Below are 15,606 nucleotides of genomic sequence, written 5' to 3'. Positions count from 1 at the left end.
TCATGCTCTCCAGAAATGAATAATGCACACATTAACTGGTGCCAGTTAATAAATTTCCATCTCGCTGCACTATATTTTTCAATAAGGGTCTAGCTGCTTCATTTTGTTTTGCTAAACAGCCTGTGAGGGTTCCTCCTCCCCCCCCCGCCTTTGACTCACGAAATAATAAAATGACCTGAAATCAGCTTAAACTTACACTGTTGCATGCAAATGTCGGTAAGTATATGTGCTATTTCCATGATCCTATCTGTGATCATCCGTTGTGCTTTTCTCAGCTGAAGATAATAGAGTGCAAAGAGTGCAAAGCATCCTCAACATTCAGCCCCCAGGGCACCGCTACATAGACGCAGAATCAATCTTGGGGAACTTCCAGCTTTTGTGAAGCAGCCAAATTGGCAGACTATGTCCATTATATCAGTTGTGCGAGGCCCTGGCTAGCATCTGGTCACTCTGGACGTTTTATAGCCCATCTCTAACTATTAATCAGTGGCGGCGACACGGCGGCCTCTCCAGAGGGCAGGCGGGACGCTCGGCCGCTGCAAATGCCAGGGCGCGTGGACGCGCCGCGCTCCGCGCCCGCCGACAGTGGCCCTCCTTAAAATGACAGAGTGCATCCGAGCCCGTCGGACAGGGCGGCGTCGGGAAGGGGCCGTGACAGGCGAGGGGACCCCTCGGAAAAGGCCAGCGCGCCCCGGCGGCCCCGCCGCGCCGCGGCGCGTCGCCAGCATCCGCTCGCAGGTCGTGTCATGTAATATGATCTAGATGAAGCGGACAGGGTGGGTCCCTCTCCAGGACGCGCACGGGTTGTCAGACAAGCTGCTCCTCTAATAAGGACTGCCATTCTAATGATCACTCAGTCGGCCTCACCTCTGACCCCTACTGTTATAAGGAACAGAGGGAGGGGCCGGCTGGGACGGCGGAGAGGACGGCAGGTTCAAATGCACAGTATTTACATCAATTAGACAGGCACGATGGAGGTGCCCATCACAGCCCATTAGGGTTGTTGTGCTTGGGGGGTAGGAAGGGTGGACACATCACAGGGATCGCATCCTGTCACACGGATGGGAAGTCTGTCAGCGGATCCACACAGTGTCTGTCACGCTATGAAGTCCAGCGGCCGTGGCCCGAGCTCAGTGAGCTCGGTTCTGGACCGACCGGCGCCGCCGCCGCTTTGTTTCTGTCGTGGACGTTTCCATGAAGCGGCCGCAATAAACCCACTGCTTCTTTATTTTGTTGGGGGGTTGGTGCTTATCAAATGCAAAATAGCACACCTGCTGTTCCAAAACACCCCCAGTGGGTTCAAATTAGTGATCCCCTGCTTCCTGTTCTCCTGTTTTGTTGCAACAAAAAGATGACAGCGTTTTGTTTTGTTTTTTTCTTTGTAAAACAAAACGCAACGTCTCGCAGAATTTAACGTTACAGACTTCTGAATTGTTTTGACCGGGAGCGAATCAGGCGCCATCCTCCTGAATCCATTGATTAGGCTGATCAAAACTCGGCAGCGTGATTATTAGAACGCCACGAAGGCGGCTCGCGCCGGACTTGATTTCATTATCGTGGCGACGGAGCATCCAAGCAGGTAAGAGGTGTACAGTGAAACCAGGAGAACAAGGGGAGGACTTCATACGGCAGCGCTGTTCCATCTTTTATTAATGTCACTCCCTAGGACAGCAGGTTTTTGTCAGTCAGAATGGATAATGAAGACGTTGGTGGGGCCGGTGAATCCATCCCTTTAATACTCACATATTTTATGATAATGAAAGGTATTCAAAGAATGATTATGATAAAAGTGGGCTCCCCTACTGATGTGCCAGCACAGCTGTGCAGCCAGAGAGTCAGCTGCAGGCACTGAATAAAGGGATCACACAGAAAGCAGAGGAAGGATCCATAAGTACATAAAGCAGAAGCTGATGGTATTGTAGCCAACTGTATATCAGCAGCGCTGCGTGTTACAAAAAATATAAAGGGGAAGCTTTTAGTCTTAAATGTCACTATCCAGACCTTTTTGATGTTGTTCTGTCTACATTTGTCTACATTAGCATAAAACCCTTTCACCACGCTGACCTTTACACCAGACTTCTTTCTTTTTTCCCCACAAGCTTTATCTCCAACAACACAATACCCCGAATGTGCCGCGTGTCCATCGGCTGTTTGTTGTGCTTGTGCAAATGTCTGCCACCGACTCTTTACATCAAAGCAGCGAAAATAAAAACAAAGTCACCGAGAAGGAAATTGCAATGTTATATTAGTGGCATGCTTAGGAGGTCATATACAGAGGACGCCGATGGTCGTGTGTGCTGGTGCAACCCCCCGATGTGTGTATCAGTAACATCTTCCCAGCATCAAAGTATCAACTGGTGCATTGTACTGTATGTGTAAACAAACTAAGGAGCCTAAAGCAAAGCCATACCAACGGGCCAGAGCTTCAAAAGTTTCCTGCGAGCCGTAGGATGCAGGTGAAAAAATAGAAGTGCGTTGAACTTTGACCCCGGGTGCACACTTGTTGACTGATGTCTCACACCGGGGTCACCCTTTTCCCTTGGCAGCCTTCCTTGAGACGCGCGAGCCCTGCGCTCGCGGGCGTCCGTGTGTGCGTGAGTGCGCGCGCGGTCCCCGGGGAGATCATCCGCCATCTCCCTTTGAAGGCTCTGTGCTATAGAGCTGTTTTCATACAGCACCGGCCGCGGGTTTCCTGTCTCGCCTGACCCCTCGGCTCCTTTTGGACACTTCAGAAAACTTCCCAGCATAAACACCTTTCTCCCATTAACTACAGAGGCTGGAGGAGGAGAGGGGCGGCAGACGGGCGTTTTGAACTTCAGAGTGTCATCCCACTCAGGAACAAAGAGATGAGGGTATTAAAAAAGCTAACATGATATCACTGCCCAACAGTGGTCAACACTTACCAGATGAAGCCTGCTATTGATAGTCAGAGTCATGTTTTTCCTACTCAAATAAAGGATGATCTAATGATCAAAATGAGTCCAAACCTGCAGCATTTAGAAAGCGGGCCAACACGTGTGTCTGCACTGACACACACATGCTGCAGTGTCCAGCTGACACAACACAGGGCCAGCGATGCAAAGAGGACGGGGCTCATCAAGTGTCACGTCCACATGGCCTTCAAATGGGGCGCAGAGCAGACCTGCACCAGACAACTCACACATTAAACCTAGTATGTTCGTTTTCCCTTTTTTAAGCAGTGGAACGTGGAACAAAAGTAGAGGCTCGTGCACAGATCATGGTCTTTATTTGCAAATGGTACAAAGCCAGAACCAGTGAGATAAAATCATACCAAATGGAAACAATGGGACAATTTGCCTTGCGACAGGCGGGGGTCCCGGCGGGCTCCCTCAGGGTGTGCTGCGTTTAAGCTGGTCCAGTTTGCGTCGCAGCATGTTGTAGTTGTCCCTGGTCCCGGGAGCTTCGGGGTCCAACGTTAGAGACAGCTCATAGTGTTTCTTTGCCAGCTCCAGCTTCCCCCAGCGATGATACAGAACAGCTGAAAGGAGGAAAACACAGGAGCACAGTTAGGGAAGACAAGTGTTCATTTATTAATTACTGCTTAGTAAAAATATACACCAAGGTTGTATCAGCTTTACCTAAATTGCCATGGCAACTAGCAGCATTTGGGTTGATGCGAAGAGCATGAAGGAAAAAGCCCTCTGACTCCTTAGGAAATAAACAAAACAAACTCTACAGAACACTAAACACTAATGAATGGAATCAACAGTCACAATAATTATGAGTTCCAGTGTTTATTCCGTGTTCACTCACTTTGTATTTCTGTAATTTCCCCAGGACGTTAGCCAATGAAAACATGATCGTGTGGTCATTAGGGAGGAGCTTCAGAGCCTCCCGACCAATCAGCTCCGCTTGACCCAAGTTACCTCAAAGACAGAAATGCAAAACAGTGTTGATGCTCAGAGACAAACAGAAACACATGCACATGTACAATTACATGTATTTATGAATTCCTGAGGATTTCTTCTAATTCTCCCTCATATCTTCACCAACTTATCCATCAATTTATTTCCTCCAAGTAGGAAAGAAGAATGAAACGTTGCATTTACTCATATCTGAAGGATTAAGTAACATTCTGACATATAAACAGCAAATACTCCAGACACACACATCCTTCGTGTGAGACAGATGGGACCTTACTGATCTGGTCAATACCCACACAAGGGGCTCTAAGCCTGACAAGGGGGGGTTATTTATGACATTTACCTAATGTCTCAGTACCAGGAAACGCTTCACCTGCATTCCAGTACCCATCTATTTCTTGTGATTTATACATACATACCATGTACAATATGTATCACTCACCAGGCATTTGATTTTACACAGACATGCATCTGCTTTAAATTGATCATAAGATATATACTGATAACACAGACGTGTTCCTTCTGAAGTGTACAGGGACTGACTGCTTGCTTTATCTGTCAGCGGTGTCTGGAGCGGAGTTTTTCCTTCTCCACACATGGAAGAGCGGTTTAGTCTCCTAATTAAGGTTGAATACAAGGCCCACTGGGTTATTGATCTCTGTCACAGACCCGTCTGATGTCTGGCCAGGAAGGGAGAAAGAGGCAGAGAGACAGTCAGACAGACAATGACAGCCATGTCCTGAGTCATGGCCTGTGCCCTTCAGACACAGCGTGCCAACATGTGACTGTGTGTCACTGTGTCTGAGCGTATCTGCCTGAATCTACACTGATTATGTCTTTTGTTTGTGTAATGATCAAAACAATGAGAAAGGGGGGTGGACACCAAAGAGAAAAAAGTATTCCTGTTTTCTTGCTATTTGAAAATGACACCTATTGTTCTTCTTTTCTCGTTTTTGGTTTGGATGGGAGCTGGGGAGAGGGGTAGAATTATTTCTGTCAGATTTGGGGAACAAATGCGGTGGGGGGACTCTGAGGGGGCGCTGTTCCGGCTGTGCTTGCTCACGTTTGATCAGGAGCATACTGGGCTCTGATTGGACAGTTCCAGTGCCCTCCTGGGAGACTCCGCCCCCGTGGGAGCGGCTTCTGACAAAACGGCTCGAGCGTTTGGAAATCAGAGCATTCTCCACACGGCAGGGAAGAGTGCCTTCAAAACTCACAACACAAAGCTTTAATACATAAATTTCAAGCATTGCTGATTCCTGCTCTTCCGGTCTAATCTTGTTGGTCATTTAGATTTCCTGCCTTTCTGGAAGAACAACACAGTTTTTTGGCTATCAGTGCTGAAATGAAAACAGAGAGTCTTACAAACTAAAAAAAAATTTACAAAACCCAATTCAAAAATGGGTCATTATTATTAAAATAGTTTATTTTGGCATGATTATATTAAAACGAGACAAAATGACTAGTACTATAAAGTGCAGTGAATGTGTTATTACCAGTGTTGTCTAGCAAAATGACCATGTTGTTCCAGGCCAGGCTGTGGTCGGGTTTTAGCACGGTTGCATTCCTCCATGCGTTCAGGGCGTCCACGTGTCTGTTCTGGTCAGCATACTCACAACAAACAGGGAAAATAAAACTGAATCTTCTGAATTTTTTCCATCTGACTTCCCTCTTGTTGGGTCTCACTGAACACTCACCAAGCGTCCCAGGTTATAGTAGCAGTCCGGATATTTCTTTCGGAAGCGTATAGCGCTCCAATAGCTCTGCTCTGCTTCATCAAACTTCTGGAGGCTGTTCTGAACAATCCCCAGGTTCATCCAAGCTGCAGCAAAGTCTGGCCTGCGATAGGTTATAGCTTTCAGTGTTAAAGGCCAAATAAATGATAACAGTGCTGTATTTGTGCAAGGCAACATACTGAATAGACACGGCTTTAGACAAAAGCTGCTCTGCCTCAATCAGCTCATTCCGCTCCTTCAGGATGTTCCCCAGGTTATTCATGGCATGGACGTAGGTGGGATGAAGCCTGAAAGTCACAGGAAAGGTAGCATCCTGCTCCTTTGTTAACACAAGATTGAATCGCTAGTGTTTGTGAGACATACCTGACTGCCTCTCTGTAATATCTAATAGCAGCAGTGCTGTTTCCCTTGTCAGCCAGGTTTTTTCCAACATTATAATGCACCTGAGGGATCAGTCATCAACACATAAGTTATTGTCCACATGGAGACTGGAAAGCGTACTCACACATGCAACAAGCACTGGGTAGAGCTTGACCTTGGCATTGAGAGGACAGACAGACAGGGCACTGGAGAAGAGGCTTTGCTCTGTCCGCCACTGGTGACTGCGGAGAGCGCAGCGAGCTACATACACACACAGCAGTGCAAACACCGACGCACACAGCAGCTTCTGGAACACAGAAGATGACAACACAGACCGTGACTCATTACTAGCCTTGAGTTTAAAAATAAAGTCTCTGCGACTGGGAGTGAATAGCCTACAAATGTATGTTTGTGACATGTCTGCACCATATGCGTGTGACATCCTTTAATATTAGTCAGCTCTCATTGTCTGCGTCTGTCCCTACTTTGCATCACAGGGTCACTGAAGCATCTAAGCTGCATGAACAGGTGGTTCAGCCCAGTGTGGCTGCAGAAATAGAGAGGTCATAGGTTTTATTGTGGGAAAGTACGGGGACAGTGATCAGGGGGCCCACTAGCACCACACAGTTGGTTACGGTTTTAATATGATTTAGTCCTACCCTGTATCTGGTCCAGCAGTAGCAGCAGTGCCCCAGAGAGTAGGCCAGCAGTAGACAGTAGCCAGCTGAAGACAGATAGAGCACTCTTTCAGCAATGACAAAGCCCACTCGGAAAAACATGTTAGAAGCTGGCAGGAAGGGGACCAACAGCAGCACCAGACCCAAGGTCAGTGTCCTGGCAAGGAGAGGAGAAGGACAGAGAGAAATATAATATGTACAGGAACTGTGAGACTGGAGTATACATAATACAATATTAAAATTCAAGTGCAAGTTTGGAGATGCCAACATGCTCTTCATCTCATTCACAGCGAGTGCGAGATGGCTCTGCTCTCTTACCTCCTTCTCTGGCTGTCCTGTGAGCATAAGGCTTGGCCTACCAAGCCTATCAGGATGCACCACATCAGCAGCAGCCACACCATCCGCCAATCCGCCGGCGACCTAATGAGTGGCACGCAGCCCATGGACCAATCGAAACACAGCCACCAGGGACACAGCAGCAACCACGCATTCAGAGAGTAGTAGTAATTATAGTTCACTATCTGCCAATCAAAGGGGAACAGGAGGAGCACAGAGTGAGAGAGGGAGGGGGAGAGAGGAGGGAAGGGCGAGAGAGTAGGAGCATTTCAAATGTTGGTTCAAAGTCAATCAATGTTTAAAATTGATGAATATATTAGGCACAAACCATGTTCAAGATTAATATTCCTCAATAAAGCTGATTCATAATTGAATAGAGCCCAACTGAAGAAATCAGGATGAAGTCTTGTATATCTGTAATGTGTCATTAAATGTGGCGTCTCAGATTTAATTATCCCATAAAAGCAATTGTTACTCACTCTAAGGAACAAATTATCTGCAAAAGAGGCCGGGTTGTCTACTTCAGTGAATGCCGGGGGTCCTGTTCCCATGATCCTCCAGCGTGCATAGAGCATTAAGAGTCCTCCGAGACCCATGAGGGTCAGACGTGTAAGTAATCCGGTTCGCAACATTTCACATACCTGTCAGAAAAAACATACTACAGCTTGTCATATACACATCTGCGCTATGCTGAGCACAGTGCAATGACATTCATTACTATACATACACAAAGTATGTGATTTGACATTAATCATATCATAAGGTTTAATTTAATAATTTATGACAGAATGGAGGGGGAGGGTATAAAAACTGGAACTCACATCAAGTGGATTCTTCCTAAGGAGCAGCCTCTGGCTGAGTTCATACACATTTACATTACAGATCACAAGGACATCAAAGGCTGCGTTCACACCCTGAGGGGAAATGGAAAAAGAAAAAAAAATTACATCTAAGATCTATATGTATATTAACAACACAACAGATCTACTCATGCATGTACATGTTTTCCATGGAAGCAGTAATAAGAACCAAACTCAAATGTGCACTGTTTTAGCTACAGATACTGATTCTCAAAATACTCCAACTTGAAAAGTTGCACCACCTGAGAAGCTAATAAAACAAGTTTGTTGTGGACTAGATTTGATTATTTTTCAAACTGGACTAAAAGGAACGTCTATGAAGATTCCTGACATGCCTTTTTGGGTGAGTGCTGTCAAACGCTCACATTTCAAGGATCATCAAGAACTGATTTCGGGATCGTCAGCGAGCTATCTTTGCGCATCAGATGAACGGTAATACATGAAAGGCACAAGCTGGGGTTATTATTGCGTATCACAGATAAAGTCTCACTTTGAAGCCTTGTTTTTAGCGGAACACTTTAAAATGATTTTACAAAAAGACTTCATACCAGGACCGTGATGCCTTGTTCTTTACAGAGCATCGCTGCAGCACACAGCGTGAGGCTAACCACAACCCACTGGACAGAAAACCTGTCATTTCTGGCGCTCCCTGAAAACATAAAGCCAAGACCACCATGCACAGTTAGTGTTAAAATGTAATGTTCAAACCGATGGATTTCAAACTTAGCAGAATCTCCTCTCTTGTGTACAGTGTGTGTACAGTGTGTGTACAGTGTGTATTAGGAGTACTACAAACCTCTGAAAGCTTTGCAATAGGTGAGGAAAGACAGCTGGAAAAACAGCGCACATAACAGGTCTGCACGGCCCACTATCCCAGCCACCTTATTAGGACAGAGAAATGGCAAGAGAGTTATTGATGTCATATATTAGGCAGAAGAAAGACATGTAAATATACCTCCTTTCATAAATTATATTTCATATCTTTTGCATAACCTACTGTTTTGCATTGTGCATCCGGTTACAACTGGAACCTTGTTATGAGAGGTAAGAAGAATCTCTCATTACCACTGTGGCCTGTTGGTGTGTGTGTTCTATACAGTGTGTGGGTACAGTATGGTTGGCATCCTGGGGTTGCCTGCTTTGATACATACAGCAGGCCTAAGCCAACAGTCTGCCTGCCTGCCACCCCCCAGGTTTCACCCAGTCCTTGCCCTGAATGATTAAAGAGAATGGAGAGGGGGAATTGCTGCCTTCCAGCCAGGCTTTACAGCAAACACACATATGCTGGCAGGTCAATAAGCCTCCCAGCTCAGCTAACAGTGAGGTCGCGCTACCACACATACCCTGGCCCTGCACTCCCAGCTGAGACAGGGCTTTTGTTCTTGGCATGGAACCACTGCATGTTTAGTATTAAAACCTCTGGACTGTTATGCCAAGATGCCACATTGCAGTGCTGCATGTTGTTAAGAAAACTTTTTTTGTAGTCAAATATCACAAAGAATAATGTAGCCCCATCAATGGTCGAATGCACCCAGGAAAACGGGGTTCACTTCACACACTGTAAAACTTTGCACAATACAGCAAAATTCATGTAACACTTCTTATAATGGTTAGAAAAATTAGAGATAATGCTTTCTGCTGTGTTGGCTCACTCAGTGTGTGAGTACATCCACGCATCTAACAGTTTTTCCTGTTGTGTCTCATTCATGTTGTGGAAATCCAGATAATTATGGGAACACTGTTTTGAAGCCTGTATTTGTTGTTGTCCACACAATAATGTGAAACTCCCTATAAAAACCTGGCACTGTTGTTTATAGTGATGCACAAAAAGAAATTAGAAAATATGTACACACAAATGCAACTATTTCACCCCTTTAGCACTGTAAATAAAAAACGTGATAGCAAAAACAATTCAGACTTTATGGAGTTGACCTTGAACTCTACTTACACTTTCTGTGTGAACTGGATGTGCAGCAAAGAACAGGGCAGCAAGAAGAGAGGTCTTGGGAGCGTGGTTAAATATCACACCCTTCTCATCATAGGCCAACCCACCAATCAGAATGGCAAACACATCAATCATAAGGGCAGATATGACAGCATGGAGGACAATGTTCAGCACATGGAAGCCAACAGGGTGCAGGCCTCCTGCCACGAGGTAGTTGAGCCTGCAACAGCAATAACTGTTAACAATATCTGATCACAACAGATTTTTACTGCCAAGGTTTTACATTATTGTGTAGGTCACAGAATGAACAGTATGCCCTACCTAAAAGTAAGGACAGTGAGAGGTCGGTAGGATTTGTGACTAGAGTTGCTACTCAGATTGCTTCCCCAGAAGTCATTGCTCCAGATGTTGTTCAAAGGAGTTGTCGGTTTCAAGTCCTACAATACAAACACAAACAGCTGTCAGTAGAATCTCTCATTCATTACAACTGACATAAAATGCTAAATATTTGCTACATAGATATTTTTGTGCTTTAGAAATATCTACCTTATTGTTGACAATCGCTTCTGAATCATCAAACACAAACTCCCCATCGTAGCTGTTAATGAAGCACAGGAGTGCCACCAGGGCAACAGTGACCTTGGCCTGGACCGGGGTGAGCTTTGGCAGGGGTATCTGGTGATCCCAGTAAACATCTGGTAATGCCATGATGCAGTGGGTCTTTGGTCATTCTGCAAAAATATCTGGTCCCTACAAGGAAGGAAGCACAAACAGGCAGTGGCAGGTGATATAAATACAACCGTATTCGTTCGTGGATTGTAAAGGCTGATAAATAATAAATGGGTTGGTCGTTACCTTATCTTTTTAGAGACGCGTTACGAGAAGTCACCTGTCTTCACTAAGCCCCATGTTAGCGTCTTTGCTAGTTAGCTAACTAAGGTTGGCAAACATAAGTAAATGTTCATTTAGGAAAAGCCAGCGGACTTATGCACAAACCATGGTTGCAATTCACGTTACACTTATATACGGAGAGGTCAAATAATTTCACTGTCAGATACGATTAGATGAGGCGATGTAACGCGACGAACTTCAGCAAGCTAGGAAAGCACAACGTTAACTTTAGCATGCCGTGCTACTGTCGTTATTATGCGGCATAAACATGCCCGGCACACAGTAGTAGCTACGCAGATATCACGCGCTCTCCGTTTAACTAGTTTTCTCAAAAATGTCAATATTTTTTATTCATGCAAAACAATCCTTACGCGGTGCCGACAGACAACTGTAAACAAGTACCCACGCTCAGGGTGAAACACTTCCTGGCTGACGTCAGTGTCACGTGTTCACTTGCACCCAATGGCTGAAAACTTGCTCAGCGTTATAGCCCGGTTTAACTGAAAACCAGACCTCACGAACTTCACATTATCAGCTGGATTCAGCTACAGTAAAATTATTTAAAATAAATATGTAGTCATCAGCTTTTATAACTTTGGCTAATTTTAGACACGTTTTTTTTTTCACAAGTCCATTTTTTAATACCTCTGACGTGTTATAATCCAGTTATTGATTGTTCTTGACTTGTTTATAGCACAATCACACCTTGACTGGATGGGAGCAGCAGCCCTTTTTACAGATTCTCACATTAAATTTGGTGCTGTCAAGTTCAGAGAGCAAGGCGACATAACGGTTTGTTATTATAACAGCTTGACTAGTGTTGGGGCAAAGGGCTTTGTTTTGCTTCACGTGTGTTTTCTATATAAAATCATTCTGAAAAATGTGAACATGACACTGATGCAGGGGTGGATTCCCAGTGCAAATGATACCTCTGCTTCTACAGCCCTTTGTAAAACAAGACACAGCAAACCTTACAGCTGCATGTGTGGATGTGGTATCTTAAGACGCCTGCGAGAAAAGTCACTGTTTAAGAAAGGCACCTGTGATCTAATCCATTGCTAAACTGTACACTTTTAATCTTCTTATTCTAATAAATGCCAATAAAGTCTATACGTATAGGAGGACGTAGTCTAAATCTCAGAAGTCATTTAATATGATGAAGAAACATGCCTCCACCAGCATGTTAACAATGCGTATTCAGTACTAATATGTTCAATATGTAAGTGTTCAGGTACTTATGCTCTGAATTCTACATCTCTTTATCAATGTGTGGCTGTGGTCCAATGCTAATCTGTTTTCTGTCATGAGCTATATTGGTGAAAAGACGTGTTAATAGTGGGCCGAGCGTCTGTTAGAATTAGCGAGGCTGTGGTTGAGAGGCCCGTACGCCAGGCTCTGGGATTTTGTGCTTCATTTCACCTGTCATTGCTTAAGGAAGACAGGGAATCTCCCTAATGGCTGAAGCCAGGGGCCCAGGGCAACGAGATGGCCTTAAGGTTGGTTAGAGAAGAAGACACTTATTCAGGAGGAAAGCGCAGATAATTAAGGCCAAGCTTCAGAACTGGAGAATCACAGCTTACATTACCATCACTGATACGTTCCCTTCATAAATGTTCAGATCTTAGTTCATATTTACCCAGTTTGAACATCTGGCCTTGACATTACAAGTGTTCCAGTCATATGCATACATGTAGGAGGCATTTAGTGCACCCAACTTTGCCTAATTACCAGTCCATGCAAAATGCATGAAGTATGGGTATCGTCTCCGGTTTCTTCACCCATGTCAGTCACCAGGAATTCCTGTTATTAGCATCACTTCCAGTGGGTTGGTCAGGGCAGAGCTGGGGAGCTAATGAGGGAGGATGTGCCCGTATCACAGTATCAATGGAAGATCGAGTGGCCCAAATGCAGGGAGACAGGGCCGCCAGTGGAGACCCCGTCAGGGAGGCTCCTCTGTCTTTGTCACCGCACAGAAGGTGACAGACGTTGATTGTGCGCAGCCTTGACACAGAGCCACAGCAGCGAGGAAAGGTCAGGGTCAAACGGCGTGAAAGTGAAGAAACGGGTGAGCGCCGCGCGACGCGCCGAGAGGAGCGACGCGGCCTGCATGTGTTTTTCATCAGTCGCTGTTAATCACAGCTGCTCTGATCACAGTTCATTGAAGACAATGTTAACGATTAACATTCAAAGTTTATATTTTTAGACCAGTTACACAGATGTACAAGGAAATAAATGAGAGCCTCTGGGGTGATGTGTGTTTTTTTAGAGCCAACACAAAAAGGTTCTGTGTTTGTCTTTTGTCTTTGTCTGCCTGTTGCTCTTTTGTCATGGTTCTTGGTTCTTCTCTCTCCCCAGCCGGTCCAGGCAGACGTCCGCCCACCTCTGAGTCTGCTTTCATTTAATTCTAATGTGCTCTCACTTATTCTGCTTGCTAATGCCTAAGTTGTCTTCCTACTGTATTTCAAAAGCCAAGGACCCTGTTTTCCATTAAAGTCGCTGGATTTGAACATTCCTATTTTTGTCTGGGTGCCGAGGCAGGAGCAAACATCTACAACAAAGGTGAGCGAGACGTAATTGACTGTAAGCCAGGTACTGAGTAATCACTTGTCACGCGGCCTGCCTGCTGCTCTTTAAAGGGCGCTTTTCACTCATTAGTTTGATAAAGCTGGTGCGCCTCAGCTTTTGTGATCAAAAGTTTCTTAATACCACTCTAACCAAACTTATCCTTAAAGACACCATTGTATCGTTGTACAGTTTCATCTCCTCTAAAGTTCTTGTAAGCGACTATTGATGCGGCGGAGTTGAACCCACTCCTTTTGAAACGCTCGCCTCAAAGGTGCTGAATCCAAATCGCTTCGCAGTTGAGCTGAGCCGCGGGGACTTCACATGGAAAATCAAAGGTTGTTTCAAGCACTTCCAAGCTCTACATCAGGAGATGCTGATGTTCAAGGCCCTTCGAAAGCTCCCCTGACAACCTGTACGTAAGAACTGCTAATTCGCTCACCTTTTGTCATCCGGCGCACAAAATCCACACACAGCAACGCAACGTGTGTGGAGCCACACAAGGCTTCGAGATGAAGCCACCAAACTCAGACACGGAGCCTATTTTTACCCATTCCTTCTATATGCCTGAGTGCTCATCTCTCAGCTCAACACACACACACACACACACACACACACACACACACACACACACACACACACACACACACACACACACACACACACATACAGGAAGTTAATATACTGTATATAACAAGCTTGTTGCAGGAAAAACGAACATCCAGCTGAATGAAATGTTGCCTGCTAGCATTTCAACTTGTAATAAGTTTAGAGCTATCAGCAGTAAATTACCATCTCATACTGTATACTTATACTGTGTCCTCCCAGTCCTTTGCAGCAGAGTAAACAGACGTCCAGGCTCTGGCAGATGAAGCTACCTGATGAGTGATGATGAAAAGCCGAGCGCATGAGATCAATCCGCCGACCTTAAGCGCGGCCACTTACACTCAAAGCCTTGTCTTGTAAAATAATGACATCAGTACAGTCATCTACACTTTAATTAGGTGTGAAAGCCAACAATTTCATCCTTGTCAGAGTTCTGTGGCCTGTATGAGGCAAGCGCCTCCACAGAAGATGGTGATGGAGCTGGCGTTGCATTAATGAGGGGAAGCACAGCAGGCAGAAGCAAAGGAACCAGCACTTAAAGAGCTAAGATGGTGGCTAATACCCAAAGCCTACAGAAGAGTGGGACGGGATGACACATTATAATAATGATGCATAAGTGCAAAGTAAGCATCTTACTGTAAAACAAAGTCCATTTGTTCCTAAAGAAGGAATGCGGCAAAGTATGAGTAAAGTTTTTGGCTTCGTTAGACTGACGGCACGTCAGAGAAGCAGAGAGGAGAAAACGGCCCCTGCTCCTTAATTCAAAACTATCTCATTTCAGCAAGAAACGTAGACAAACCTCAGCAGCCATTAGCGTCACTTTCAGATAGCACATAACACGTAAAAACCTGTAAATGGACATAAAGGTTCATATTATGGAGGCCTTACATTGATGAGCGGGCTCATGAGTGTGGGCTGAGGCAGCAACGCGCTCGGTAACGTGGTTTCCTTCATTTTGTGTGCGAGAATACGGTTCTTTTGCCGTTTCTGATGGCCGGTGCTGAGAGACTCCTTTGTTCTCCACATGGGGCCCAAGAGATGGCGATCCGCCGCGACGCGGGCTTTCACATCAAGATGAAGACCCGGGAGACCGGTGTCCATCACAGAGTCCCCATCGAGAACCTCTGCAGGCGGACGTTTGTTCTCGCCACATTTACATTTTGCTGTGATGGCACAGCCGCACATTTCTGCTTATGTGGTTCCCACTCCTACATTGATTACTTATGTGGTATGTATACGGTGCATCACAAGTGTCACATCTGGGACCGAACACGTCGCCTCCATCAGGCTCTGCATTTATTACGTACGGCACGTTTTAAAGTAAAGGTCCGGCTTTTGGCTTTGGTCGTCTCTGAGGCCTGGAATTCAGAATGAGGATGAAGTGAGATAGTAAATCGGTGTGTTTTAAGTCGTTTAAAAATGAAATCAAAATTCCTGCCAACAAAGACAAATCCGGTTAAAAATCACATAAACTCCCAACAACACCTGCTGTCATCGCCAGTCCCTTCAGACGGAGACAGAGATTAAGTCCTGTCCAATTCCATCAGCTGTATCTGGTACCTCCACAGGTGTCTGCGGTCCTGCCTGTCAGCGTGACAGAGCCATCATAACACATCACAGCTCGCAGTGGAAGAGTGGCAGCACCCAGCTAGTCTATTGTACAGCGGAGCCCCCTGGGCACCGAGTGGCGGCGGAGGTTCGCGCCATCCACATCCCGGGAACGGCTCCGAGGGCGCGGCCCAGCATTTT

General features: G+C 45.6%; 1 protein-coding gene and 1 long non-coding RNA gene across 8 annotated transcripts in view; one reads left to right on the top strand and one right to left on the bottom strand.

Moving 5' to 3' along the window:
* The window catches only part of LOC114846734 (uncharacterized), a 94,939-nt gene extending 87,000 nt beyond the window's left edge, over positions 1–7,939 (top strand). For all 3 annotated transcript variants that reach the window (XR_008693348.1, XR_003784105.3, XR_005897137.2), the window contains one exon: positions 6,948–7,939. This is a non-coding gene — a long non-coding RNA (uncharacterized LOC114846734). The remainder of the gene's footprint in view (positions 1–6,947) is intronic.
* On the bottom strand, positions 3,231–11,152 carry tmtc4 (transmembrane O-mannosyltransferase targeting cadherins 4). 5 transcript variants are annotated; one of them, XM_055504786.1, is made up of 19 exons: positions 11,096–11,119; positions 10,654–10,732; positions 10,345–10,548; positions 10,120–10,235; positions 9,802–10,018; positions 8,650–8,734; positions 8,402–8,502; positions 7,815–7,907; positions 7,473–7,634; positions 6,976–7,178; positions 6,640–6,814; positions 6,156–6,287; positions 5,984–6,063; positions 5,800–5,907; positions 5,582–5,723; positions 5,381–5,495; positions 3,775–3,887; positions 3,600–3,669; positions 3,231–3,499 (listed from the first exon to the last, which is right to left on the bottom strand). In XM_055504786.1, exons 3-19 carry the CDS (start codon positions 10,504–10,506, stop codon positions 3,351–3,353), a joined length of 2,223 nt encoding a protein of 740 aa, XP_055360761.1. In that variant the 5' UTR covers positions 10,507–10,548; positions 10,654–10,732; positions 11,096–11,119; the 3' UTR covers positions 3,231–3,350. The 5 variants fall into 5 exon arrangements, with proteins under 5 accessions (XP_055360761.1, XP_028992865.1, XP_028992866.1 ...); XM_029137032.2 differs by lacking the exon at positions 11,096–11,119 and adding an exon at positions 11,061–11,088; XM_029137033.3 differs by lacking the exon at positions 10,654–10,732 and having other exon boundaries at positions 11,096–11,152.
* Positions 11,153–15,606: the final 4,454 nt, after the last annotated feature.

Source organism: Betta splendens, chromosome 21, assembly GCF_900634795.4.
Source record: "Betta splendens chromosome 21, fBetSpl5.4, whole genome shotgun sequence".
Classification (NCBI taxonomy): Eukaryota; Metazoa; Chordata; class Actinopteri; order Anabantiformes; family Osphronemidae; genus Betta; species Betta splendens.
This window is presented reverse-complemented; position numbering and strand designations above follow the sequence as displayed.

Coding starts and splice junctions, on each gene's coding strand:
- tmtc4 (XM_029137033.3), bottom strand. CDS start 10,506: ATGGCATTACCAGATGTTTACTGGGATCACCAGATACCCCTGCCAAAG. Junction 8,503..8,649: donor CTATTGCAAAGCTTTCAGAG/GTTTGTAGTACT, acceptor TTATGTTTTCAG/GGAGCGCCAGAAATGACAGG. Junction 7,635..7,814: donor TTAGGAAGAATCCACTTGAT/GTGAGTTCCAGT, acceptor TTTTTCTGACAG/GTATGTGAAATGTTGCGAAC.